Source organism: Impatiens glandulifera, chromosome 7 (assembly GCF_907164915.1).
Source record: "Impatiens glandulifera chromosome 7, dImpGla2.1, whole genome shotgun sequence".
Lineage (NCBI taxonomy): Eukaryota > Viridiplantae > Streptophyta > Magnoliopsida > Ericales > Balsaminaceae > Impatiens > Impatiens glandulifera.
The window spans coordinates 1,775,090-1,802,349 of NC_061868.1; the positions used below are offsets into that span (position 1 = coordinate 1,775,090).

The 27,260-nt window shown below is 28.4% G+C and overlaps 3 protein-coding genes across 4 annotated transcripts; 2 read left to right on the plus strand and 1 right to left on the minus strand.

Moving 5' to 3' along the window:
- The first annotated feature begins 3,464 nt into the window (after positions 1 to 3,464).
- LOC124945336 (calcium-dependent mitochondrial ATP-magnesium/phosphate carrier protein 2-like) lies at positions 3,465 to 7,252 on the plus strand. 2 transcript variants are annotated; one of them, XM_047485754.1, is made up of 4 exons: positions 3,465 to 4,256; positions 4,725 to 5,510; positions 6,570 to 6,660; positions 6,757 to 7,252. In XM_047485754.1, the coding sequence occupies exons 1-4, from the start codon at positions 3,875 to 3,877 to the stop codon at positions 6,932 to 6,934; spliced, it is 1,437 nt and encodes a 478-aa protein (XP_047341710.1). In that variant the 5' UTR covers positions 3,465 to 3,874; the 3' UTR covers positions 6,935 to 7,252. The 2 variants fall into 2 exon arrangements, with proteins under 2 accessions (XP_047341710.1, XP_047341711.1); XM_047485755.1 differs by having other exon boundaries at positions 4,121 to 4,256; positions 4,715 to 5,510.
- Positions 7,253 to 9,768: 2,516 nt separating this feature from the next.
- Positions 9,769 to 13,950, plus strand: LOC124945064 (KRR1 small subunit processome component homolog). Its single transcript, XM_047485434.1, has 12 exons — positions 9,769 to 10,097; positions 10,187 to 10,263; positions 10,796 to 10,906; positions 11,167 to 11,235; positions 12,137 to 12,193; positions 12,278 to 12,316; positions 12,394 to 12,498; positions 12,580 to 12,662; positions 13,049 to 13,130; positions 13,229 to 13,372; positions 13,452 to 13,535; positions 13,621 to 13,950. The coding sequence occupies exons 1-12, from the start codon at positions 9,884 to 9,886 to the stop codon at positions 13,744 to 13,746; spliced, it is 1,191 nt and encodes a 396-aa protein (XP_047341390.1). The 5' UTR covers positions 9,769 to 9,883; the 3' UTR covers positions 13,747 to 13,950.
- A 4,289-nt stretch (positions 13,951 to 18,239) lies between these two features.
- LOC124910825 (respiratory burst oxidase homolog protein C-like) lies at positions 18,240 to 23,799 on the minus strand. The gene is made up of 12 exons (XM_047451509.1): positions 23,116 to 23,799; positions 22,872 to 23,034; positions 22,707 to 22,755; positions 21,392 to 21,505; positions 20,891 to 21,310; positions 20,420 to 20,803; positions 20,089 to 20,184; positions 19,642 to 19,757; positions 19,445 to 19,547; positions 19,267 to 19,340; positions 18,661 to 19,178; positions 18,240 to 18,565 (listed from the first exon to the last, which is right to left on the minus strand). The coding sequence occupies exons 1-12, from the start codon at positions 23,693 to 23,695 to the stop codon at positions 18,456 to 18,458; spliced, it is 2,727 nt and encodes a 908-aa protein (XP_047307465.1). The 5' UTR covers positions 23,696 to 23,799; the 3' UTR covers positions 18,240 to 18,455.
- Positions 23,800 to 27,260: the final 3,461 nt, after the last annotated feature.

The window sequence follows — 27,260 nt, forward strand, 5'->3', positions numbered from 1 at the left end:
ACCTCAACCTAATCATATTTAAGAGATAGTTGATGATTCTTAATCCAATCAAGTTGAAGTGATTGCTGATGAAAACATAGAGGACGATACTCAGGCTAATCAAGAGGAAGAAGAGAATTCTAAGGTCGATATAGAGGAATCCAAAGTTGCTGAGGATTCTAAAACTGAAATTAAAGAAAATAAAGACAATGATTTTGAAATTCAAGTTGAGAACAACAAGGTGAAGAACTCAGAATTCTTGAAGAATAATTATTTTTATCAAATTAGAACGGGTTCATATAAAGAGAAAATCAAAATAAGAATAGGCAGTACTCATCATCGTCTTCAGTTCATCCATCTTTCATTACAAGAGGAAGGGGAAGGAGAAGAGAAAAGACAAGGGAAAAAGAAAGACAACTTGTTAAAACATCAGGTTGGTATAGAAATAAAAATTCTGATTTGAATAATTAGGATTTGATACAATTTATAATCTTTGTTTGTAATCTCTATTTTTCGTATGTTTGATGACTACTAATCAGTTTCTTTAGTGTCGTTTGATTGTCATCTTTTAATCATAGCTAGGGTTTGTCTAACTTTGATTCTTGATGCTCCCACTTTGGGGATTTTAATGAAATGGTTTTAACCGTTTTAAAAAAAAATTAAAAATAAAAATATTTGTATAATACAATTTTTATGATAAAATTAATATATATGAAATCCGCATAATGAATTAATCAATTCTTAGTTTACTTAACCTAAGTAGTGATGTTGGGTGCAACATAGGTAAGTGATTGAGGTGTCGGGTCACGACTCATGATGTTTTGATTAATAATATATGATATATTATTATATATAATCAAAGTTTTTATTAGATACGGAAAATCATACACAGAGAAAACATAAACAAAGTAAAGGTTATACATTTAAAGTTTACGTGAGAAGATCGGACAGTCGATAATACCGTTTTGGTTCGAATCACATGCGGTGAATTCTAACGGGTTCTTTACCATCTCACTAGTCTAGAATATCGTTGTTTGGACTTCTCTCAAATACTCGTTTAAGTATTTTAATTCAGTGATATCTTTTTTTTTATTCTTATAATCCGACTTTATATTAGTAAACCTCTAAGATGCTAGAGAAAATTTTGGTGTAACTCATTACAATATAGTGAATGCACTTTTAAGAGGCCTACATGTCTCATAATTTTATATTTGTTGAATTTTCCACGTTAAAATTGATTGTCTCTGTGTACTTGATTTTTTTCTTACTATTTCGTTTAATTTTTTAAAATTATCTCACTATGACCTACAAAGAGGGAAATAACAATTGTTACGCAGTTGTTATCGAAGAAGTTTTTCCCAACAAATGGTATTAGAGCATTTGGTTCGACTTATCAAATTTCTAGTGTGTAAAATGGATGGGTAGAATTCGATTGGGATGATTAAACAAACATCGACGAACTTTTTGGTTTGGAAACGCAAGACGTTAAATTTGTTGATTTGAAATGATTTAGGCATGTACAAGGAATGACAAAATCAGATACGATAAACAATTAGATTGAAAAATTATGAATTGTAAAGCGATTGCTACATCAGACAGTTGATTGACCAAAACATTCACACCACATTGTAGAAGAGAAGGACGCACATACATTTTGGAAGAAGTTAGAGTCGATATTTGAGAAGAATTCTTTTAAGAATAAGACAATGATAATTCGGAGACTTGTGAACTTGAATTACAAAGACATCGGGAGTATGACAATTCACACTAGTAATTTTTTTGACTTGGTGAATCAAATGACATCGATTATATGACTCTCGAGAATGAGTTACAAACTCTACTTCTTCTCAGCTCGTTACTGGATAGTTACTCTCGAGCTACAACCAACGTTTCCCAACTATCCAATAACGAGTTGAGAAGTAGTAGAGCTTGTAGCTCATCATCGAAAGTCATCTCTATCGATGACATCTATTTCACCAAGTTAATGAACTTGCTAGTGTGCTCTGTCATACTATCACTATCTTTGTACATCAAGTTCACGAGTCACTGAATTATCATTGTCTTGTTCCTAGAAATATCATTCTCAAACATCGACTCTAACTTCTTCCAAAGAGCCTAACCACCGTTGTCGTATGCAATGTGATAAAAATGTTGCTTGATTGTAGTAACTACTTTCCAATTAAGATTTTTTCAATATTCATCGTTTATCGTGTCTGGCATGTCATTCTTTGTACAGTTTAAACAAATCACTACAAATTAATAAATCTAGCATTTTGCGTTTCTAAATCAAAAAGCTTGTCGATGTTAGCTTAATCATCCCGATCGAATTTTGCTCATTCATTTGATACACAAGAAATTTGATTAGTCCAACCAATTACTCTAATATCATTTGTTGGGAAAATCTCTTTGATAACAACTATAGAATAATTATTCTTTTATTCTTTGTATGCCAAAATGAGATAATAAAGATAATTAAACCAAATAACAAAAAAATAAAATCAATATAAGAGACGCATCAATTTTAGCAATGAAAATCTAACTAGGACACATTCACTAATGCCCCGTAAAAACACATTCACTATATTGTATTATTTAAATCTTTGTTTAGACTTCTCTCATATACTCGTTTGAGCACTCCATTTTGGTGAAATTTTTTCTTGTCATTGTTATTGTAATCTATCGATAAAACTTAAAAGTGAAAATTTTATATTAGCAAATCTCTATGGTATTACAAAAGACTTTCGTATAACTTATACCAAAGTCTTTTGTAGTACCTTAGACATTTGCTAATATGAAATTTTCACTTTTAAGTTTTAACGATAGATTACAATAACAACGACAAGAAAAAATCTCACCAAAATGGAGTGCTCAAACGAGAGTATATGAGAGAAGTCTAAACAAAGATTTAAACCAGTTAAATTATAAACATCCCACGAAGATTTGATACATGTGATTCAAGCCAAAATTGATACATATCGACAGACTAATTTTCTCGTCTAAGCTCGGAATATTTAACCCTTACTTTTATTTATATTTCTTTTTCTATGTCTAATCTTCTAAAAATTCTAGTAATTTATTATATAGTATAAAAGAATATAATATATATTAACTATTATATATTATTAATCAAACTTCAATTTATATTAGAAAACACAAAATAAATATATCTTAATTTATATTTATAATTTCACAAATATATATATATATAAATTTATTTTTTATTTTACTATTTTTATTTTGTTAAATAATACTCTTTAACATTTAAACTATCTCCATATAATAAAATACAAAATTATAATATTATTATATTTCAATATTATAATCATATGATTGAAAATATTATATATAGAAAGAGACTCCCTCTCTTTATATAAAATAAGATCTTATTAAAAAAAGTAAAATTTATAATAAAAATCTTCTTAAATGTTATATTTATTATTTATTGGTATAGATAAATAAATTAGTGATCATCTTGTTAAACTCGCGTTTGCTTTTTGTAACGCAGCTTTCCATAGTCACAAATCCACTCTCTCTCTCTCTCTCTCTCTCTCTAATCTCTCTCCGCCCGACCTTCTCAAGATCAACACCTCTCTCTGATGCTGCTGTCTAATTCCGGTCAATGGTCATCGGTCGTCTTTCATATTCATATAATGGATCAATCACTCACACGGTCAAACTGTGAAAACCAGACTGGTTTTTGACTTCGTAACCCGGTATTTGGGTCAGGAATTCCATCCATTCTTCGTTTCCCGTTCAAAATACAGTGCAATGGTCGTCTTTTCTCTCCTTGATATATAATTCAAATGAGAATTGAAATCAAAATCCTTCTAGGTTTTTCTTTACTTTCAGATCTCAAGTAATTCTCAATTCCACGATTTTTTTTTATTTCTCCGATATGGGGAACGAACCGGCGGTTAGAAAGCCGGGAACTGTGTCAATGGACCATGTTTTGGACGCATTGCAGGAGACGAAGGAAGAGAGAGATACTAGGATTCGTAGCCTTTTCAATTTCTTCGATAAGGCAAACGTTGGGTATTTGGACTACGGACAGATCGAGGAGGGGCTGTCCGGGTTGCAGATTCCAGCTGAGTATAAGTATGCGAAGGACTTACTTAGCGTTTGCGATGCTAATAGAGATGGGAGAATCGATTATCAGGAGTTTAGGAGGTATATGGATGATAAAGAACTTGAGCTTTATCAAATTTTTCAGGCGATAGATGTTGAACACAATGGCTGCATTCTTCCTGAGGAGCTATGGGATGCACTTGTTAAGGCTGGTATACTATCATTCTCTTCTATTACTCAAATTTAGAACCATTGATTGCTCTTTGGTTTTTGGTTTTGAATGATCATTGATTTCATTGGGATTCATGTAATTGAAAAGAAACATGTGCATTTCATTAGATTTAACTCTCTTAATGCAAGCTGGAGAATAGAAATCAATGATTAAGTTCATTTAATGGTTAAAGAGCTAAATAGGGTCGAAACTTTGCTCCTGTAAGAGACCTAGACTTAACTTAGAGGCCTATTATCTTGAGATCTCAGATTCTATTCTCATTTGAAATCACCAGATTATGTTATGTGAATCATATAGCAAAGAAACTAATTGATTGCACAAGATTTGAGTCCTTTCTTGTTTATTAATGAAACTACAATAATGTGAAACAACGCTATAGAATTGGCACCAACATAACATAAATATTTGAAGTCTCATCTTATAACTCTTAGCAGTTAGTCTTTTGCAGGTATAGAAGTTGAAGACAAAGAACTAGCAAGCTTTGTAGAACATGTAGACAAAGACAACAACGGAATTATCACTTTTGAAGAATGGAGAGATTTTTTTCTACTATATCCTCATGAAGCAACTATAGAGAACATTTATCGATATTGGGAGAAAGTGTATCTTGTCGATATAGGAGAGCAGGCTGTTATTCCCGAAGGCATAAGCAAGCATGTTAATGCCAGTAAATATCTGATTGCAGGTGCAGTTGCAGGAACTGTTTCTCGAACTGCAACTGCTCCATTTGATCGCTTGAAAGTATTCATGCAAGTTCAAACTACAGAAGCTCCAATTACACATGCTATCAGGAACATATGGAAGGAAGGTGGGGTTTTGTCGTTTTTTCGAGGGAATGGCTTAAACGTAATTAAAGTTGCTCCAGAGAGTGCCATCAAGTTTTATGCTTATGAAATGTTTAAAGAAATTGTTATGAACGTAAAAGGGGGAGATAAGAATGACATTGGACCTTCATGTCGACTTATTGCTGGTGGGATGGCTGGTGCAGTTGCGCAAACTGCAATCTATCCTATGGATCTTGTGAAGACTCGATTACAAACTTGTGCTTGCGAGCAAGGAGAGGTTCCTAGCTTGGCTAAACTATCGAAAGATATATGGGTTAGGGAAGGTCCAAGGGCTTTTTATAAAGGGCTTATTCCGTCACTTCTTGGTATTATTCCATATGCAGGAATTGACTTAGCTGCTTATGAGACTTTGAAAGACATGTCGAGGAGATATGCTTTACAGGATCATGGTATGGTATTATAGACTCTTCTATGGAATTTAAAAATTAATTTATGATATATTGTTTCGGTGATGTTCGATTCACACTAAAACACCTTGAATGGAAATGGTAGGGGTTGTGCTAGCTTCCTTTAGGGAATAAACAGCTGAAGGTTATCTATTACACATAATAAAAATATTAGTTTATTTGATTGGAAAACATTGATAGGAATGAATATTGTGCTTCATTGAATTGTATTTATGGGTTTAGTATTGAAGAAAATAATTCAGGAAGAAGAATAGAAGAGGAGAGAATCTGCTGTTGTTTGAATATTTTTGCTTTTGGTAAATTGTGAACTCTTTATATTGTATTGTATATATAAAAAACCAAAATAATGTAAAAGAGAATAGGAAGTAGCAACATAATGCGGTTTCCAAATCTTCCATTGTCCTTATATATCTTGCAACTTCCAAAACATAAATTGAAAACTTTGGAATCCCTATTATGTTGCAACTTCCAGTTCTCTTTTACATGATCTTGGAATCTCATGAATTCCGTTTTGGTTCTTCTCTTGATTTAGGAATATCAGAAAATATGCGAGATTTTTTTTATCATCTTTTTTAGGGATTCTTTTCCTAGAATAGGCTAACATAACATTACTTCAATCAAGGTGTTTTGTATTAGAATCAAACTTGAGATCTCAGTACATCATAGTTCAAGTCTTACCACTTGAACAAATCTTTGGTGACTGTAGTTTGGGTGTGCTGACTCAACCTCAAATGCTGACATGGCAGTCGAGTCAATGCTAATTTGTCCTTCTTGTAGTATCTTTTAACATGTTTGATGACATCTTCCACATGTAAAGTGATAAGAAATTTTGGCATAAATTGGGACAAGGTATAATGAGCTTAACAAAGTCGACAGATAAATTTTTTAAAATTAGTAGTAGAAGCATATAGCTTACTTCTTCCAGACAAACAATTGTCCTTTTCATTTGTTCCAAGTTGCTATATTTCCATCTTTTTTTCCAGTGTTTTAGAACTACATTGCATATATGAAAGTTGCATCATAAAACAATATTTTGCACAGAACCGGGCCCTATGACCCAGCTTGGGTGTGGAATGATTTCTGGAGCTCTTGGAGCATCATGCGTTTACCCTCTTCAAGTTATTAGGACAAGGTAAATCAGTCCACTCCGCCGGTTTCTCCTTCATTTGCTGGCTGAATTTAGGCATTTTTTAAAATGTTTTATGTAAATATGATTATTAACTTGCAGAATGCAAGCGCAAAAAACAAACTCGGGAATGACTGATGTATTCAGAAGAACCCTTCAAAATGAAGGTATTAGGGGTTTCTACAAAGGAATCTTGCCAAATCTTCTCAAGGTTGTGCCTGCTGCAAGCATAACATATGTGGTTTATGAAACCATGAAAAAGAGATTAGATCTCGAGTAAGCTTGTGAAAATAGTATTGAAACTTTTTTTTATTTATTTACAAATTTACTGCTAATAGAATTATTCAACTAGAAGTCTAATTTTGAGACCTTCATATCATTACCTCGCCGCAGGCTTCTTCTTTTTTTTTCTTTTGTAATAGCATATTGCTTATTACCTCTAAAGCTCATAGAGATGGTGAATCCAATCCAATCCAACCCAGTTTTTTTTTTCTTTCAATTTTTGAGATGTACACTTATCAATTGTCATCAGAAATTGCTGCAATTTTTCATGTATAATTGTATTGCTATTTGCAACAATAATTCATTCCTATGTCTTGCAACATGTTTCTGCTTTTTCAATTATGTAAACTTGTTTTGTTTTGTCAACATGGTAAAGGTTCTTGATGGGTTGTTTCCATTGTTTCTCAGATTTGCCTGTAAATGTCCATTTATTATCAGGTATTTTAGGTATGTAGAGTTCCCTTAAGAAGTTAATTTTAGTCATGTGAAGGTTCAATTATAGATAGACTCAATAATTTAGATAACAAAAGCATGTGCCAAATGTAGTAGCAAAAATGGACATTGATGAGTAGCTTTACTATTTATTGTCATGAGAATTTTCGTCAAGACTGTTATTACTTTAAGTCGAATATATGCCCTTTTATCTCCTTCTCGACCTAACAACAATCATTGCCGAACCAGAGTTGGTGCTCGTAGGAGAAATTACATGTAGCCTTGTTTGATTTAAATGTTAATTGAATAACCAAGTTTTTATTTTTAAATAACTTTGTTTGATTTAGATTATTGAAACTTTTATTTTGATCCATTAAGATTTTTAAAATCATAATTGTCACATAAGTGATATTATTTTTTTTAAAGGTTGAGTTTAGGGGGGTAAATGAGCCGAGTCACTCGTGATTTGGTCAAAATTGAATTTGAGCCGAGTTTGAACCAACTCGTTTAAAATTCGAGCTTATGTAAGACTCACTTGATGGCTTGTTAAGTTTTTTCGAACCTAATTATATATATTTTACTTTTTAATCAAAATTTGAAACATACTCATAAGACTATCTATGGGCTTATTATTTATGAGTCTCCCCAAAATCAATTATCCACTTCACTCTTTTTTTTTATCTTTGTTTTTCAAATTCTAAATTCTTCTATGACTCTTTAAATGGTTTGATTGTCCATAATTATTTCCTGTTCAGATCTGTCTACAACAATTGTAGATTGAAGATTAGTTCTTTATAGATTTTGAAATAGATTTTATATTAACAAAAATATCTAACTATACTTGATAATATTGTTTTTGTTAATCATATATAACATAAAATATACATAGGGGTGAGAAATATTATCGATATTATAGGTATATCGAAAATATTGTACCACAATATAGTGAGAATATCTATTTTTTGGTATACCGAAAAAAAGTAAGGTGTGATACCGTTACCGAAATTATTGGCGCGGTAAAAATATGAGATTTTTAATATTTTTGTATATCAAGATATACCAAAATAATATTTATAAATTAAAAAATATATATTATAGTATTTTTAAGAAAATAAATAAATTTAATATTAATTTAATTACATAAATATAATTTTTTTAAATAAATCAAAATATAATTATACTATAATATTATTTAATATATGTTTGTATTATATTTTATAAGATATAAAACTATTTTTATTTTATTATAAATATTTTATTTTTTAAAATAAATTTAATTGAGTCTAATATGTAACTAAGGATTTAAAATAATTTTGTGGTGAAGTGGTGATTGAGGAAGGATGATTTAGGTTTTTTTTAATATAAAAAATTAATATATAAATATATTTAAATTCAAGTCTTTCGAGTCGAACTCAAGTCTATGATTATATGATCGAGTCGAGTTCGAATTAGTATTGAAAACTCGATCGAATCGAGGCAATAAAAAACGAGTCGAGACAAACTCAAGTCATGGCTAATTCGGACTCTCGTTTACACCTCTAGTTGGGTTGGACCTAGTATTTGTTGAAATTATATTGAAAATAATGCACAATTTAAATTTTTTAAAATCTAGCTCATTAAAATAGTATTTAATTCAGGAAAATAATTTAAATGATAAAAATATTTTTAAAAAATCAAATATTTTAAAGTTAATTCTCACCTACGATGATAATATTAATTACCTTTGAAAATAAATTCGGGTACTTTTTTTTTCTTGAAAACTCTTATATAGCTTTATAAGTGTTAACTAATGTTTAAAAAACAACTTACAACTAGATATAGATAGACATCTATATTATAAAATATATTTTAAATTAAATTTATGATTCAAATATATTAGTAAATTCGTTATTATTATTATTAGTTTTTTTATATATAAAAAGTAATATCTCTACAACCTCTAGTTTTATTAGCTAGAATAGTTTATATATCTATTTTTATTTTCCTCACATAATATATATATATATATATATATATATATATATAATAAAAAACTTTTTATATACTTTTTAGATATGTTTTAATATTTATTTTTAGTGAATTGTTAAATATTTAATTCACTATTCACAATCTATTAAATATAATATATATTTAAATATATAAATATATTTAAAATAAGTTTTATATATTAAATAAAAATATATAATTACTTATACATATAGACATATAATACTTTTTTACAAATATATAATAATAATTTTTTAATATATTTATAAAAAAAACTCATATTATTCAAAATAGTTATTTAAATAATTTTTATTACTAATATTAATTAAATTATTAATTTATTATATAAAATAAAACAAAATCAGGCCCATTTAAAAATAAGTAGATTAGGTCATAAGAAAGGAGTTGCCCCCAAATCCAATAGCCGTCAAGCAAGCTTTAAAGGTGTGTTCTTCTTTGCGGTCGCTCTTCGTCAAGCTTGGAGACTTTGATAATCTCTATCTCTGTATTTTGATTCTATTCAACAATTATGGGGAAGAAGGATGAACCTGTGATTGAAGATACCAATGAAGACGAACAAGAGGAAAACCCTAAGCCCAAGCACAAAGGAAAGCACGATAAGGATAAGCCATGGGACGATCCCAGTATCGACCATTGGAAAGTTGAGAAGTTTGATCCGTCTTGGAACCCAGATGGCATGTTAGAAGTTAGTTCTTTCTCCACTCTATTCCCTCAGTATAAAGGTAACCCTTTTTCTATTTCTTTCAATCTTCTACATTGGTTTGGTTACAACTGTTGAGACATATTTGGGTTTTTTTCTATTTGTTTGCAGAGAAATACTTGCAAGAAGCATGGCCTATAGTGAAAAATGCTTTGAAAGAACATGGGTTATCTTGTGAGCTAAATTTGGTAAGTGTTTATATCTTTTAGGGTCTTCATGTGATGGAAGATTGTTAATTTGTATAAATGATTTGTGTAGAACATTCATATTAACTTGAATTAAAATTAATGATTCATAAAACTTGGATTTTTATTATTACATATAGGTTAACATGTTGATAGTGATGGTGTGTATTTCTAGTTTGCAAGTCTTTAATCTTGGAACTTGATTTGGCATTGATGAACCAACTTGTGTCTTATTCTATCATCATTCAAATCATTGACAAAATATTAAAATACCCTATATTTTAGTCATTTTATTAAATAATCCACTTTGTCATCAAACAAGATTCCCTGAAAATTGGATTATTTGAAAAAGAAACTTTTTTTGAACAAGTTCTTGGGTATTGTATACAATAAGTTGTCATTCTTGGGATTCCATGAACTGATAAAACATTTGATGCGCAGTTTATTGGATTTTAATTTTTAGACTACAAATGATAATAAGTTCAACTGATATGAACTCTTGTCTTTTTACCTTGTTAATCTATTTGATCATCAGGTTGAAGGATCCATGAGTGTTTCCACAACTAGGAAGACACGAGACCCATATATAATTATCAAAGCTAGAGACTTGATTAAGCTTCTTGCTAGAAGTGTACCTGCTCCCCAGGTATAGTATTATTTTTAATGTTATTGTCAATTTTCTTGACATATCTATTTGTTTAGTGTTTTTGCAATATCCTTACTATAATCCAATTATGAAGTGTGAAAATGAATCATATTTCATGATTTATTACGAATATATTTATATTTTACTGCATTCGTTGCAATAAATGGAGAGGCTTAACATCTTTTGACTGTCAATTTTAGTTTTATGTCTTGTTTGGATTATAATTATATGTTTTTATTTATTGTTGTTGACTATTTTAGGCACTGAAGATACTTAATGACGAAATGCAATGTTCAATTGTTAAGATTGGCAGTCTCGTTCGGAATAAGGTATGTGTTTCTCATGTTATATTTTACTTAGTTGTGATTTTAGTACTCTAATTACAATAAAAGTATTCAGCAGTGTAACACAATTCTGATGTTATCCGATTTTTCCTCCACGGCGATACGGGGCTAAAAAATCTTACTCCATTAGGCTAAAATAGAACAAAACTGTATTGACCAATGATGGAATTAACTACCTAGGAGTCATATCTATATTCTGTAGCTTGTGAACTCTAATACTAGTAACATGTCTATATTTTCCTGAGAAAATAGTTGTTTTACTTCTGTAGTGCTTTTCGATACCAAAGTGGAAACATAAACTTGATACATATCATCTTTTTACTTAAATATATTATCATTACAATTGTGCAATTCTGAAATAGCATTCATTCCCACTTATTTCCAATATTTATATATTTTTTTGAATCATTCGAGATTTCAATTAAAACTACAACAAACTTGATAATATGATCTTTTCACTTAAATATATTATCATTACAATTGTGCAATTCTGAAATAGCATTCATTCCCACTTATTTCCAATATTTATATAATTTTTGAATCATTCGAGATTTCAATTAAAACTACAACAAACATGAGTCACATCAATTGTAGTAATGATACACCAGTGAAGCACAATTTAAATTGCAAAGACAAATACAATAAACAAAATGAGAAAAGTTAGAAAAAAACGTCATAACCTACTATCAATGGCACAGTCTCAAAATAGGTACCTGCATCATAATTCATCAGAATTTTTTTTGACTCACCTCGATTTTACCCATGGATCTAAATGTTTCTTTTCCACTATTCTTTATAATCGATAATGTTCATTCGTTCCTCATTTGTGTTCCATTTCCTATCATTGATGTTGATAGCTCTTACTGTTATTTAATCTCTTTGGCAGGAGAAATTTGTTAAACGAAGACAAAATCTTATAGGACCAAATTCAGCCACTTTGAGGGTATGCGCTGGTATCTAATGTTAAGGGACAACTTATTTAATTGCATATTCTTTACTAAACAAATGCTTATATCTCAAATTGCAGGCACTTGAAATATTGACAGGTTGTTACATTCTAGTTCAGGTAAATTCTGGTTTTCCTCGTATTTTATTATCTACTCCACATGAGTGTTAAGCTGAATGACTTGATATAACCTATAGGGAAATACAGTTGCTGCAATGGGCTCTTTCAAAGGCTTGAAACAAATTATCAGGATTGTAGAAGATTGCATATTGAACAAAATGCATCCGGTTTACCATGTTAAGGTGAATATTTTTTTGGTTTGATTTGTTAATTAAATATTGTGCTTAATTTAAATACACTAATGTTTACTTGTTGCAATATAGACTCTTATGCTGAAGAGAGATCTTGCCAAAGATCCTGCTCTTGCAAATGAAAATTGGGAAAGGTTCCTGCCCAAGTTTAATAAGTATGACTTTGCACTATTTGTTTTATAACATTGAAATATCCTTAAATTATCTTTCCATTATTGTCCTCATTTGGAAACACCTTGATACAAAATAATCTACATCATATATGGGTTCTTTATGTAATGTGGTATTTTGTCACAATAATTTATTTTTTATAAATTACCATAACAAAAATTGAAGATGATTTCGTTTGTATTTGGTATAAAAAATGTGATAAATATTAAGATCATGCTACACTTTTTTTTGCTAACATCAAACATTGTTATTTGAAATAATCACTTGGTTCTTCAAATAACTCATGATCAAACAAGGCCTAAGTGTTTCCAAATGGGGTCAATAATGTCAGCTTTTTGAGTACATTTACGACTTCTGTTAATATTTTCAGGAAGAACGTTAAGCAAAAGAAGCCAAAGTCAAAGGAGAAGAAACCTTACACTCCTTTCCCTCCTCCTCAACCACCTAGCAAGGTCAGTTTTTCTTTTCATTTCTGATGAGTATTTATCTGATATTTGAAGTAATAATCAATCAAACTTACTAAGAGTGTCTGGAAATGATGTTACCTCAGATTGATCTGCAATTGGAGAGTGGAGAATACTTTCTAAGTGAAGAAAGCAAGTCCTCAAAGAAGTGGCAAGAAAAGGTTGAGAAACAGTCGGAAAAAACAATCGAAAGGAAAAGAAAGCGAGAGGAAGCATTTATTCCTCCAAAGGTGGGTGTTTTAGAGGTTTCTTTCGTCAAGCATTTAGTCTGTAGCTGGTGATTGATTTTATAAACGGGTTTCACTGTAGGAAATTGCAAAAGAGAATTCTAGTGGTGGTGGTGATAAAGCTAAAGCTAAAGAGGATGTCTCTGAAATGACCATGTCTATAAAGGTGATATATATATATTTACAGAATTAAAACATGAACCTAATATGCCAATAAAGGTTATATGTCTGAATTTCATCTTTTTATGCAGGAAAAAACAAAGAAATTAAAGAAACTGAAATCCAGTGAAGGCATTGATGCTGAAGACTACATTGCTGTTGCCTCTGGAGAGCCTTCTTCGAAGAAAAAGAAGAAGAAAAGCGAAAGGAGTTCTTAGTTTAGAAGGCTAATTTTTCTATTCTTAAAAGGAAACAAGACAGTTCAGTAAGAAACTGCTTTTTCTTTACTACTGTGAAGTTGTATTGATTAAGTCAGACAAGTTAATGTCCTTAATTAAAAGGATTAGCAATTTGCAATTTTGAATGTTGTTTTATTGTGGAAGAGAAAGAGAAGTTGGTAATGAACTATCTATTTGTTGTTTGAACTGTGTTCTAAATTTAATGTTTTTTTCATTTTTTATTTTGATCAGATCAAGATAAGAGTCCTTACAAAGTATTGAAGATAATGGTTCAAAAAATAAAATTTGAAGGAATGTTGTCTAATTCTTCATCTTTTAAAGGTTGTTTTTTGAGATATTTTTTTAATAGTTTGATTTTTTTTTTGGCCTTTTTTTTCTCAGTATAAAGATTAGTATAATGATTAAAGAGTAAAATATAAGTTAATTTAAAAATATTTTGTTTGACTAGTTTTTTCTTAATAACATATGAGTTAAAAATTAAATTTAAAAAATATATGAGTTAAAAATTAAATTTAAAAAATATATTAAAATAATGATGCATAAATCTTATTTTTAAAATAAAAATTAAAACTTATTAGGAAGAGTATTATATATATATATATATATATATATATATATATATTTTTAATTTATAAATATTATTATCTCCTCTTTCTCAAAACTTTTCCTGGAGTAAAATTTAGAAATTGTATAAATTTAATTTGAAAAATATTATTATTATTTATATATATAATTAATTAATTTATACCTACCTAATTTATAAAAAATTATATATTTAATTATAAAATTAATAAAAAATAAATAATATTATAAAATAAATAATTTTTATAAAATTAATTATATTAATTTTTTTATTTGAATAAATAACAATTTTTTTATAAATTTATAAATTTAAATTTATTTATTTTAACTTAAAATTAAAATTATTTATAAATTATTAAAATCTTATTATCATAAATTTAAAATTGTCAAACCATTTAAACTCAAATTATTTTACATATTTATAATTGATAACGTCTCATTTTTAGGGTCCAAATTTTTAGTATATATATATTATAAAATATCTATTTTAAGTAAAATATTCAATATTAGATTCATTTTTTGTTTATTTTCTTATAATATTACTCTATATTATATATAATTTTTTGTTTGATGAATGAGTTGTTATTATTATTAATTCTTGATTATTAATTTATTTATTTTTGTGTTTAAAAATTTTTATTGTTGAAAGAATAAGTTGTTATATCTAATTATTAGAATAAAACAATTTTAAAATAATTAATAATTAATTTTAATATAAGAAAAATATAAAGTTAAAATAATTAAGGATGAAGAATTATATATATATATATATATATATATAATAAAATTAAAATAATTAATAATAAATACTAATATAGAAATAATTAATTTAAAAAAAAAAAAAAAATATAAAAAATTTATAGATTAATAAAAAGAAAAAAAAATATTTATATTTAAATGATAAATATATAAATAAAAATTAACTATAATTTATTAAAAGAGACCAAATAAATCAATTGATATTACTAAGTTGACCTTTTATTAATATATACATATAATTATATATATATATATATATATATATATATATATATATATAATTATATATAGGAAAAAAGCTCAATACCTATAATACCTATGTACTTGTACAATTAGCTCACTTAAACGTATATACTAATAAAAAGTCATTTAAACGTATGGACTATCAAAAATTGGCTCATTTAGTCTCTTTTAATAACCATGGTTAACTTTTATTTTTAAATTTATATATTTATTAATTAAATATTAATATATTTTCTCTCTCTTTTCCCTTCATTTATTATTTCATTTATTAGTAATAAATGAACTCTCTATTTTTATCTTTTTTATAATTTTTTATAATTTTTATATGATTACTTATGATTAATTATTTTAATTTTATTTTATATATACGAGCATTCATCCTTAATTATTTTAACTCTATATATCTTTTTTTTTTTATATTTTTTTATATTCACATTAATTATTAATTATTTTAAAATTGTTTGATCTTAATAATTGAATATGACAATCAAAATTCTTTCAATAAAAAAAGTCCTTCAATAAAAAAAAAAAAAATTAATTAAGAATTTAAGAATTGAATAATAATAAAAACTCATTCATCAAACACTAAAAACACTAAAAGAGTAATAATCAAATATTAGATAAAACAATTCTTTTACTACTAATATAAGTCGTGAATAAAAATTAAATAAAAAATTATTAATTTCATTTTTATTTATATTAAACTAAATAAGAAAAAACCCTTTTTCATTTTTATTATATTAAATTAAATAAAAAAAACCTTCAAAAAAAATATTACAGTGAAACATAAAATTAATAAAAAAGTCGTTAAATTTTTTTTAAAAGAATGAGAATTTAAGAAATATGAGAAATAAAAACTAATAAAAAAAAAGATGAAATATAAAAGAGAAATTAATATTAAAATAATAAAAAATTTAAAAATAAAATAAATTATCTAATTTAATTAATGAAAAAGAAAGAGAGAGAAAATATATTAATATTTAATTAATAAATATATAAATTTAAAAATAAAAGTTAACCTGTTATTAATGAGCCAATTTTTGATAGTACATATGTTTAAATGATCTTTTATTAGTACATCCGTCTAAGTGAGCTAGTATTACAAGTACATACGTCTAAGTGTGAGCTTTTTTCCTTATATATATATATAATTATATATATATTTATATATATAAATGAAGTAGTTCTTATGAGTTTCTTTGTAAGAGAAGTTTGTTTGTTTGGATTGGAATTCAATACTGTTATCTAATTAGGATTTTTGATTTAAGAAGCGTTCATATGTTATGATCTTATAATAACATCTAGTTTGTGACCTGACTTATATTGGTAGGCTAGGAAAGAGGCTGAGAAACATCAAGCTGAGAATGACACATCAAGTTGAGATTGCAAAACTCAAATATCAAATTCTCCATCTTAAACGCGCCTGCCTTAACAGAAGTTGACGCATTAAGAGAAGCTGAAAAAAATCGAGCTATTCTCCAAAAATAGATAGAAACCCTTGTTTCCAAGGTAACTTATAACAATATTTATTTTGTAGGATTCCCATCTCTAATGAGCTACTTGTAGATTTGATTAAGCTTTGTTGCTATTTTCCTTTTTATTGACAACATTTTTGTATTAAACTATTCAATGTTTCAATTTAGATTTGGGCCCTTTAATTACAGTCAATCTAGGTATATTTTTTAAACAATATTAGGTTTGGTTCTTTTTGTTATATATAATATAATATTGTAATTTTTAACCGTTTTATTATTTTTTTATGCGGTAACTCTTTTATATTAGTAAGTAAGTTTATTTATATTATTTATAATGTGGTAGTCTTTTCTATGTCTAATATTTTAATTTTTTTATTATAAATTTAATCTTATTATAGAAAGTAAAAATCATCTTCTACGAAGATTGATTGTGCAAATCATTTTTAATGTTATATTTTAGTGCCCTTAAATTTATTATTATCTCGCAATCGTTTTGAACAATTTGAACAATAATAAGAACTATTTGAATTTTTATTCAATAAAAAATTAAAAAATGTCAATGAAAAGTAATTATTGAAGGATCGTATTAAATTAGAACATTTTTTAAAACACAACTAATAAATAGATATTGATGGTGATGAATTATTTAAAAAGACTAATTAATTTGAAGACAATGCTACCGAGAGAAGTAAAAAAATCGATTGATATCCTTAATTTTACAAGATGATTATGGAAGACATATTATTTTCAAAATGTAGGGATTCGTTTATCAATTTTGTTAATTACACCAGTTACCGACTTCAGTATAAAGAAGTTTTTCTAAGTTGAAGTTGATAAAAAAATTACTTACAAAGTACAATGCCACAAAAATATTAAATGAATTAGCGACGATCATATAATTGAAAAAGAGTGTATAGAACTGTATAATGACTTATTTGAAAGTTTTGTTTAAAAAATATAAGAAGAAGTATTTTGATTGAATCGAATAGTACCAGTTAATTAATAAATTATTATGGTATATTTTTTTTTTTTTATAACTTATTATATTAATATTTTTAATATATATTTTGAAATATTTTTTATACTAATTAATATTATTATATATTTAATTTATTTTAATTAAAATATATAATTATAATATTTATTTTAATTTTGTGGAGTCACAAAATTTGAATTTACATTGAAAGCCTGTCAACTCTAATTAAAGGTACGGAGAAGATCTGAACTCCCCGGCCAACCCTGACTTTACGTTGCCTATTTCGGTAAATGTACTATTTCTTACATTTATTTTTTATTTTTTATATATCGAAAATATTGTGCAATAAACCAATTAAGATATATCTGACAAATTAATAATAGATAATTTTTATTATTCAAATTGATAAAATAATTTATAATAAAACAATTCTAAACTAAACAAGAAAAATAATGGTATTAACATAAAACACAGTAGTAATATCTATTAAGTTTCTAGAATACATTTTTATTTTCTACAATTGCATATTTAATTTCACACAGAAAAAGAACATGTTGTACTTGGGGCTAGCTGCAGATGGTCATATATGTCTTCTTCTGGATATATTTTCCCTGAAAAAGTATATTTGGCCATTCCATTCTTTTGTTGAATGTTTAAAAGTTCTCTTTGTTGAAGTCAAATTTGGTGGATGTTTTGTGAGAAAAATCCAAAGCTAGCTGTTTTAGCTCCTTGGTCAGTCCTGGTGCCCCACAGTAGAAAACTCCTGCATTTCCATTTCCATTTCAAAATCAAATATATATATATATGTTATTCATGTTTTCATTTGTTGTTTTATGTTATATATTATGCATTACTTACCGACTCGCGAATTGGGATGGCTGACAGCAATGCGCTTATACACGTTACGCCAATTTGGTTTAGCGAAATGGCACTTTACGCGAGTTCCCGAAACAACATCAACACCATTCTTGGCATGGTTAAGAGACTGAAGCATAGTGATGAGTGCAGACCGGGCATCTCCTTCTTCGTAAACGCTCGTGCAATAATTATGCATTTCGATTACCTCATCATTGTCCATTTCACCAACTTCGTTCATTATCCCTTTGAACCAGTCGAAAGATCCTTGTTCTCGAGTTATCCAATAGAAATATGCCCTTTTTGTCTTAAAATTGTTCGAGATTGTTGTCCTCCTACCGGTTCCATTTTCCAGTGATTTGTTTTCTTCTTCTATGGCCTTGATGTTGTTCATAATGTCCTTCACTATGCTTATCATTGGTGTTGCTCCTATGCCTAGACCGACTAGCAATACTACGTCGTATTTCTTGTAGTCTTGTGCTGGTGCTCCGTATGGACCATCAATCATCACTCTTGGAAAGCTACATAATTTTTAATGAAATTAAAACCATATGTTTTTTTTTCCTAGAAAATTTCTTGCATAGGGTGAAGAAGATGTTTATTACTTACTTGGGATTGTTTTCCCCTTGCAAAAAGTCCGCCCTGAGGAGTCCACTTTTTCCATTAGGCGGTGGTTGACAAACCTATATATTCAGAAAACACAAAAGAAGTTGAGCCTATCTGAAAACTTGTATTTCGTTAATAGGCCAAGACACGACAAAGACATATTAGAGATGGTAAAACATACCTCAGAGAAGACGGTCTTCAATTGTCGCGTCCAATCACCTAGAGTACGAATATGGACACTCAGATAGTCATCTCCGGGAGCTGATGTAATGGAGAAAGGATGCCTGTTATGCAATTCAAGAGTGTTTGTTAAAGGAAATGAAGATTGAATTATTTGCAATGAGAAAAAGGATTGATTTTCACAGGTTTATTAGTTACCATTCAAATGGAGAAACCGCAGAGCAGTTAACAAACATGTATTGCCCGCTCTTGTACTTGAAGCCTTGGGGCCTTGACATGTGAAGTGCCAATACATTTCCAGGATAAACAGCCACCTTCAAGTTTAAGATTAATTCAGATATTATAGAAGAAACATTAGAATGATATGGACATTTTGCATGAAAGCATGTAGGCACATAATTGTTTTTTTATCACGTGGATCGTGATCTAATAAAATCTACGTTTGTTACGTTTATCAAAAGTTATAATAATCTAGAAAATAATATGAATCGAAGTAAAAATTATACTACAATCTGAATCATAATCTAGAAAAAACTTAAACCAAACAAAATTTTCTTCAATAATCGTAGTTGTGATTAAGATTGTCAGAAAATAACAGTTTCAATTTTTTTTACAATTGTGCATGAATCAAGCTAGATTGTGTACCTTTTGTATCTTGACAGCTTTGATGCTGGATCTGAATGCTCTTGTTAATCTTTCACATGCGTATATTGTCATTGGGACGGCTAAGTACATCCAAGTCTGTCATTACCAAAAGAACGAACATCAATCTCTAGCACAAAAGACTATAAAACAAGATAACAACTTAGGCCTAGTTTGACCTAACATTGATTTAGATATATAATTCAAATATCCCTTATCCTATTCCTATCATCAAGCGAAGGTTCTTTCCATAAACACAGTATTTATAAAAAATAAAAAAAAAACTACATCAAACAATCTATTAGTTAACATGAGTGTTTGTGAAAGACCTTACCGTTTTCTTGTACCATTCATGAGTCAAATAGAGTTTGATTCCATGGGCAATGAGCAGACCATAGACGATGATAAATAAGTGATGAGAGTACCAAAATGCGTTGAATCCAGTAAGCTTATTAAATGGCTTGGGGAGACTGATTTTGCCTCGCCTGAACCATGGTGTAGCCAAAGTGAAAGCTATTGCCATCAACACCACCATAATTATCCCACTTATCCCCTCAAAGCTCTTCACAAAGTGCCAATAACTCGTTGGTTGTTCCCCGAAGTATTGGATCATCGGCTCGTACGTATCAGAACTTGCATTGAGTAGCCTAGGGAAATCGCATGCCAAGTGATAAATCCCGTGTATCCCAACACCAATTGCAATTGCCACAGCTATCACCTGGAATCATAAATGAGTAAGCAAAACTGGTTGGAGCATTTTATCGAACTTGTAAAAGACGATCAATGTAAAAAACATTTAACTCACTTTATGAAAGTTTAGGTTGTCATCAAATGGAACAAGAGCTCCAAACCTGGTCTTGTTCCTGACCCAAGTAATTGTATTTCTGCAAACGGGCATCAAGATCAAAGCCATGTTTAACTTAAGAGTCTCGGCACCACCTTTAGCCATGGAAACGCAATGACCCATTACATCATATGCAGCCCTATTCCTGTACTGAATAAACTTCCAAGCGAAAAGACCAGCCATAACTCCAACCCACAAAGCAATAACCCAAATCCTCTTCCAGTTATCGAGGAAGAAGTATGTCAAGTCTCTAAAAAATATCCCTATTGGGTTGAGCCTAGATGGTTTTAATTTCTGACTTATCATTTGGCTCAGGTATTTGCTGTCTCCTCTTACGTTATGGCTTGGTGCTTGCAACAATAACATCTCCAAGCTCTCAATCTGTAATTAAGTAATGCAACTCATATTAATTAATCGTTAAACTTGTACAATTATAAGAACAATTTTGAACGAAATTTTTACCATGATATAGCCGTCATTATCTGGGTCCAGTTCTTCCATGATCATAGCTGCATATTCATCAGCTTGTTTCTGAATTGTTGAGAGCTTGTTGGCAGAAGCACTTAGAGCAATAATCTGCAAGTTCAAATCATTGACTAAATCCCATCACAACAATCAAACTTATGTTTTCTAGCCACTAATAATAAGACTGATTTTAAAAAATTAATAATAATAAATAAAGATCTCAACAGCATTAAGCACAAACATCCGTAATAATTCAGTCGAAGGTTTTCGATTTTCTTGATATATAGTGAAGTCTCAAGTCAGATCTAATAGGATTCATTCTATCAAATACAAATAAAAATGTTTTCAAGGTCTTTCTAGCAGCAAAAGTTGATTAACAACAATGTAAACTTGACTTAATTATTACCTTGTCTCATTCTAAGAATAGCTCTTAATTTGAATTGATTTAAAAAAAAAGTTCATGCATAATAAAAAAAAAAAACTAATGAGAGCGGTTAATCATAGTTAGAATAAAATAAACTAAACAATGCCCCCACAAACAAGGCCCAACAAACCATAAAAATAATTCTTCATTTGATTGGCACATTTAAGTCTTTATTTTTCTTAATTTAAAAAAAAATAAAAAAATTAAATATCTTATATTTTAAATTATTATTTTTTCTCAAAATCATCCCAATCATTTTTATTATTATTATTTTTTAAAATAACATCATTCTCTTCCAATCTGAAGCACTTATAGTCTTCAATCTTCATTTTTCTTATAAAATTAAATAAATTTAAATATGTATAATAAAATAAGTCCACCGATAACAGAAGTCAATAATAGTGAACCCACGCGTTATTAATTAAAATTTTTAAGAAGACTTATTTAGACTTTTATGTTGGTTTGACTACCATTATTGGTTTTATTATTTCTGTTTATTTTATTTCAGGATTTCTTTCTTTACCTATATGCAACTACAGTATTTGTGTTTGACAAATAATATTTTTATCTATCTTAAATAATAATAATAATCTAAATTAAATATTTATTATCATTCTTAATATTTTATTTTAATATATAAATCAATAAAATTATTTTAAAATATACAAAATATGATATTTTTTCTTTTAAACATGAGATGTTTTTTTATATGTTTTAACATGTAAATGTCAAGAAAAGTATGATTATTGAAAATTTTGCTATTTTCAAGTATTTTTTGAAAATCAGAAATAAAAAATAATAATTTTAATTTCAAAGGTATGGTAGCTCACAAAATTGAAAATTCTTATTTAAGAAAAAAACAAAAACAATAATTGCCATTTTCCTTACCTCTTTGACTTCATCTTCTGTGATTCTTCCATCTGCATCTTTATCAACCCTAAAATTCAAGGATCATAAATTATCACTCTGTTTGATCTTATCCTTTACATAATCTTAAAAGATCTGTAAGAAAACAACCAGATTCAGATTCAATGGATGAGGGAGGAATCTCACATGTCAAAAAATGTACGAAGACGAGAATCGAAACTTTGATCTGCAATATGATTCCAGAATTCTCTTAACTGCGTCTTGTTAATTGAATCTCCAGTAATTCCTTGTCTCCGGCAAAGCGAATCAAACAACTTAACCGCGAATTCCTTAGAATCCTTGTTCATCCCTGTCAATTACACAGTTCAAGTTCAGAATTCAGATCGATCTAAGAAAAAGAACTGATATCAGTAGTTAAAATTGAACTGACCGATGCATTCACCGAAGAGTGAACGAGGAAGTAACCAATCAGTAGAAGAAGTAAGACTATCGAATCGTTTATCCACAGCAGCCCAACCATTATTACCGTCTGTTTTACTAATGAACTTCAAACTTACAAGTGCGTGCGCAGCTCCCGATTTAGTCCTATCAAACCGTCCTTGTTGAGGTCGTTTATTTGTTATCGACGCAAGTCGTTTCAATTCCTGAGAAACCTGTTTGATTTTAGAAGAAGCATTACGAATAACAGAAGAACCAATTGAAGCACGTTTCTCAAGGCCTTTCGCTAGAAGAGAAAGCTCCGGATCTTCAACATCAGCACCGTCAGCCGTCTTAACACTGTGAAAAGCAACAGAGTCTTCACGAACATCAAAAGTGATTTCCACGAACGCTTGATCATCTCTAGCGCTAGTCTCCGGTATGTTAAACCGTGCGCTCTTCCTGCGACCGCTACCGCTACGTTGATTTAGAGGACCGCTACTGTTTGAAGTCGCTGGTAGATCATTTCCGATGACTTCGATTTCGGAATTCTGAGCTCCTCCTCTGTTTCGATCATGATCACTGGTCCACATCTTCAATCGAATCGAGATCGGATAATCAGTACAATAATGTTTATCAGTTTTTCTCTTTCTTCAACTCTTTCTTTCTCTCTCAAGGTTAGTTTCTATTCTGTTAAAGTTTGTAACTGACATTTATTGAAAGGAGGAAGAAGGCTATCAGCATTATAATTTTGACTCGGTCCATATCGTAGGGCTGCGATTGATTCCATACTTGTGAATAAATATCTTCTTTAGATTTGTTTTTTTCTTACCAACTCTTTTTTTATTACAGTAAAGTCACGTTTATTATTCTAATTTTATATAATTTGCTTCATTTTCAAATAACTTTTATATTTAATCTTATTCTCACTATAAACTGCTAATTCATATTAGTTTGTAAGTAATGCTTAATTAGGTATAATTTCTAAAAAAAATTACAATAATTATTTTAAAGAAAGTTACTATTTATTTTAAATAAACCATAAATATATTACCTAAACAAGTTACGAGTTCGAACCCGTCAATCGACAACAAGATGTTAGTATCTCAACCCTATCTAAAGTCCTGGGTTCGAGCCCGTCAAACGATAAGTTCGACTACTTATATAAAAAAGATGTCAAAAACAATGGTTAACATTATCGAGGGGTGACTAGTATTTAAAGTTTTTTGTGAAATATTACTGAAATTCATTGAGTGATGTTCGAGTCTTTAGGTAGCGGTTGATATGACAAACATACATATTTTGGTTATCATCTCATTTATTCTTTGGTGGAGAAAAATCGTCGAACTTTCAATGATCGTAGTCGTCCGATGCGTATCATTCATAATACTATTATTATAATGTTTTCTGATATTCGTTCAGGAAAACCAGTAGAGTCTGTCGGGGAGTTAATCGTTTTCTCGAAAATTTACGAGCTCGATAACTTATTTAAGTATTTTTTTCTTTTTTTTAATTTTCATGTCATGTTTTTTGTCGCTGTGCTTAAACGTTTTTTTTTCCATTTTTAACATAGATGAATCTTAAAAAATACAATTTAATTGACAAAAATTAGTGTTAAAAAAATATATATAATTAAAATAAATAGGTGTTCTTATTCAAAAGAATAATGTCAACTAAAACTAAAGAAGATTTATGGCGCGTTCAAATGAATCTTATACTGTTTGAAATTATGGCAACAATTGACCAGTCGTGTCATTGTTAGTTTAGGTCTATTGTAATTAAGTTTGTCATTTACTCTATATTTTGTTTATTATATATATATATAGTTTTTCAGTTTTTGGATAAACATTTAATTGGGTAAGTACAAATTATGTATGGTTCTATTAATAAAAATTCATACAAAATTGACCACTTATAACAAATACAAGGACAAAAAAAGTGCCCTTGGATTTTGATTAAAGTTTATATGAGCTCCTAATTTTGTACAAAATATATATTTTAAGAATATAGAAGATATTTGTATTGTTTCTATGAAGTTCTTATCTATGGATCTATGTGATTTTTTTTTTTTTTTTTTTATGTTTATACACCTAATTTTTTTTAGAAGATATTATCAAATGTAATAAATTTGCTATAATTTTAAAAGTGTAAAAATTAAAAACTAAAATATTTTTTTTATCATTAACTCATAATGGAATATATATAATGAGGTGACTATAGAGAAGTTAAAAAATCATCGATAGTTTTTTAGTATCGAGATGTGCTTTATTTTTTTTTATCACTTAGACTTGGCATTTTATTCAGTCGGATAATATTTGTCATCTATAATTTTATAATTCGAATAATGATCTCAATCTTTGATAGGTCGTCTACTGCTTAGACATTCTAATTGTGTTGTTGAGTTTTTTTCGAGTTCGTGTTCGTCTTTTCTTTTTCAACGAAGAAGATGATATTGTCGAATCTAAGTTTATTTTTTATTTTTTTAATAAAGTGTTTTTAAAATTTATCTTTTACCTAAAAGTTTTTACATATTTTTTTTAATGATTTATATAAATTTATCGTTATTTGGATCATGTTCGTAAAAGATTAGTTATCCTTTAGCATAACTTTTTTTGGCGTTGTTTACGAACCCTCGAACAAACATAAATTTCACCATCATTTAGAATTTTGGATAGAGATTTTTTCCGACAACGCTTAATTGATTTGTTCGACTTACTATTCTTTACCACTAATTGAATTTGAATTAAAATCAACTCGTGAAGTTACTCTCAAGAAATTGCATGATTGATGAATCACTTTTAATAGAAATTTAATCTTTGCAAATTTATATTATTTAACGCCAAAAATTCAATTTAATATATTTGATTTTTTAAATGTTGTTTTCTATTATTTGTAAATTTATGTTTTATATGTAATTTTTTATTGATTCGATGAGAATTAGTTTTATTTTATCAAAATAAAAACGTTGAGTCAAATTTATCCAACAAAATGTATAAAATTATAAGCAAATTAACTAATAATTAAAGTGGTCACAAAATAGCTAAATAATATGAGTGATTTTTAATAGATCATAAAAGTGAAAATCATAAGGGATGGGATGTGATTCTAACTTCTTACAAAAAAAAAAAATTAAAAAAATTAAAATGTTCACACCTTTAATATTAGAATTCAAATATAAACCATGTGAATTTGAGAGAATTATAAAGATTTAAAGTAAGAGACATAAAAAAATGCTATAAAGTTAGATTGACTTTTTTTTTTTTTTTAAACAAAAAAGAAATAAGTTTACAATTTTTTATTTGTAATAAATCATTTAAAAAAATAGCTTAAGAGTCAACCTAGTTTTATTTTCTTCTCTTATTTTACAAAAACTTTAAACGGGCTCTCGAAAATTATTTAATGTTCGATCTCGATAATTTTTGTGATTTTAATTTTTTATCGGGTATTATTAGCATATTTTAATATTGAACGCATGTTTATCATTATAATATTAATTTTTATAATTTAAGGAGACAGTATACACGTTTAAATTAATCACTTTTTTTTTTAAGTTAAAACACTTTAAAAAGTGATTTTATTTTAAGTTATTGAATTATATTAAACTTGTATTTTTGGAAGTAAAGTTGATGAAAAATGTGATTTTTTTTTATTTACAAAATAAAATAAATTATTTAATTAACTTTTTCTAATTGATTTCGATTTCTTAAAAATGACAAATTTATTTTAACAAATAACTTATTTTGGGTATAGTATTTAGAGAGAAATTTATTTTATGTGGAAATTTTTTTGTGAACTGTCTAGATTTTTTTTTTTTTTTTTTTGAGAACGCTGGGTTCCGCTGCTCCTATGGAGTGCGACTAATCCCCGCGGATTAAGTACATAGCCCGCAAACATACTTAACCAATTAATCAGGTGCAGAACTTGCCGCCTGACGGGCTCGAACCCAGGACCTCATGGAGGCCTGGGGGATATCCACCTCTTGTTGCCACTAGGCTAGAAGAGGGGATGAACTGTCTAGATTTATTGTAGGGATGGTTTTTGGAACGACATTGGGTGTAGTGTCAAAATTATAACTACGACGTATCCTGAATTTGCTTCCATTACTATATGTAAAAATGTTACAGTTAAGAAAATGACATGTTTGATCCTCAATCTAGT

Coding starts and splice junctions, on each gene's coding strand:
- LOC124945336 (XM_047485754.1), top strand. CDS start 3,875: ATGGGGAACGAACCGGCGGTTAGAAAGCCGGGAACTGTGTCAATGGAC. Junction 5,511..6,569: donor ATATGCTTTACAGGATCATG/GTATGGTATTAT, acceptor TATTTTGCACAG/AACCGGGCCCTATGACCCAG. Junction 6,661..6,756: donor CTTCAAGTTATTAGGACAAG/GTAAATCAGTCC, acceptor ATTAACTTGCAG/AATGCAAGCGCAAAAAACAA.
- LOC124945064 (XM_047485434.1), top strand. CDS start 9,884: ATGGGGAAGAAGGATGAACCTGTGATTGAAGATACCAATGAAGACGAA. Junction 10,264..10,795: donor TATCTTGTGAGCTAAATTTG/GTAAGTGTTTAT, acceptor TTTGATCATCAG/GTTGAAGGATCCATGAGTGT. Junction 12,194..12,277: donor CAAATTCAGCCACTTTGAGG/GTATGCGCTGGT, acceptor CTCAAATTGCAG/GCACTTGAAATATTGACAGG.
- LOC124910825 (XM_047451509.1), bottom strand. CDS start 23,695: ATGTGGACCAGTGATCATGATCGAAACAGAGGAGGAGCTCAGAATTCC. Junction 23,035..23,115: donor ACTCTTCGGTGAATGCATCG/GTCAGTTCAATT, acceptor TGTAATTGACAG/GGATGAACAAGGATTCTAAG. Junction 20,804..20,890: donor ACAACCTAAACTTTCATAAA/GTGAGTTAAATG, acceptor TTATGATTCCAG/GTGATAGCTGTGGCAATTGC.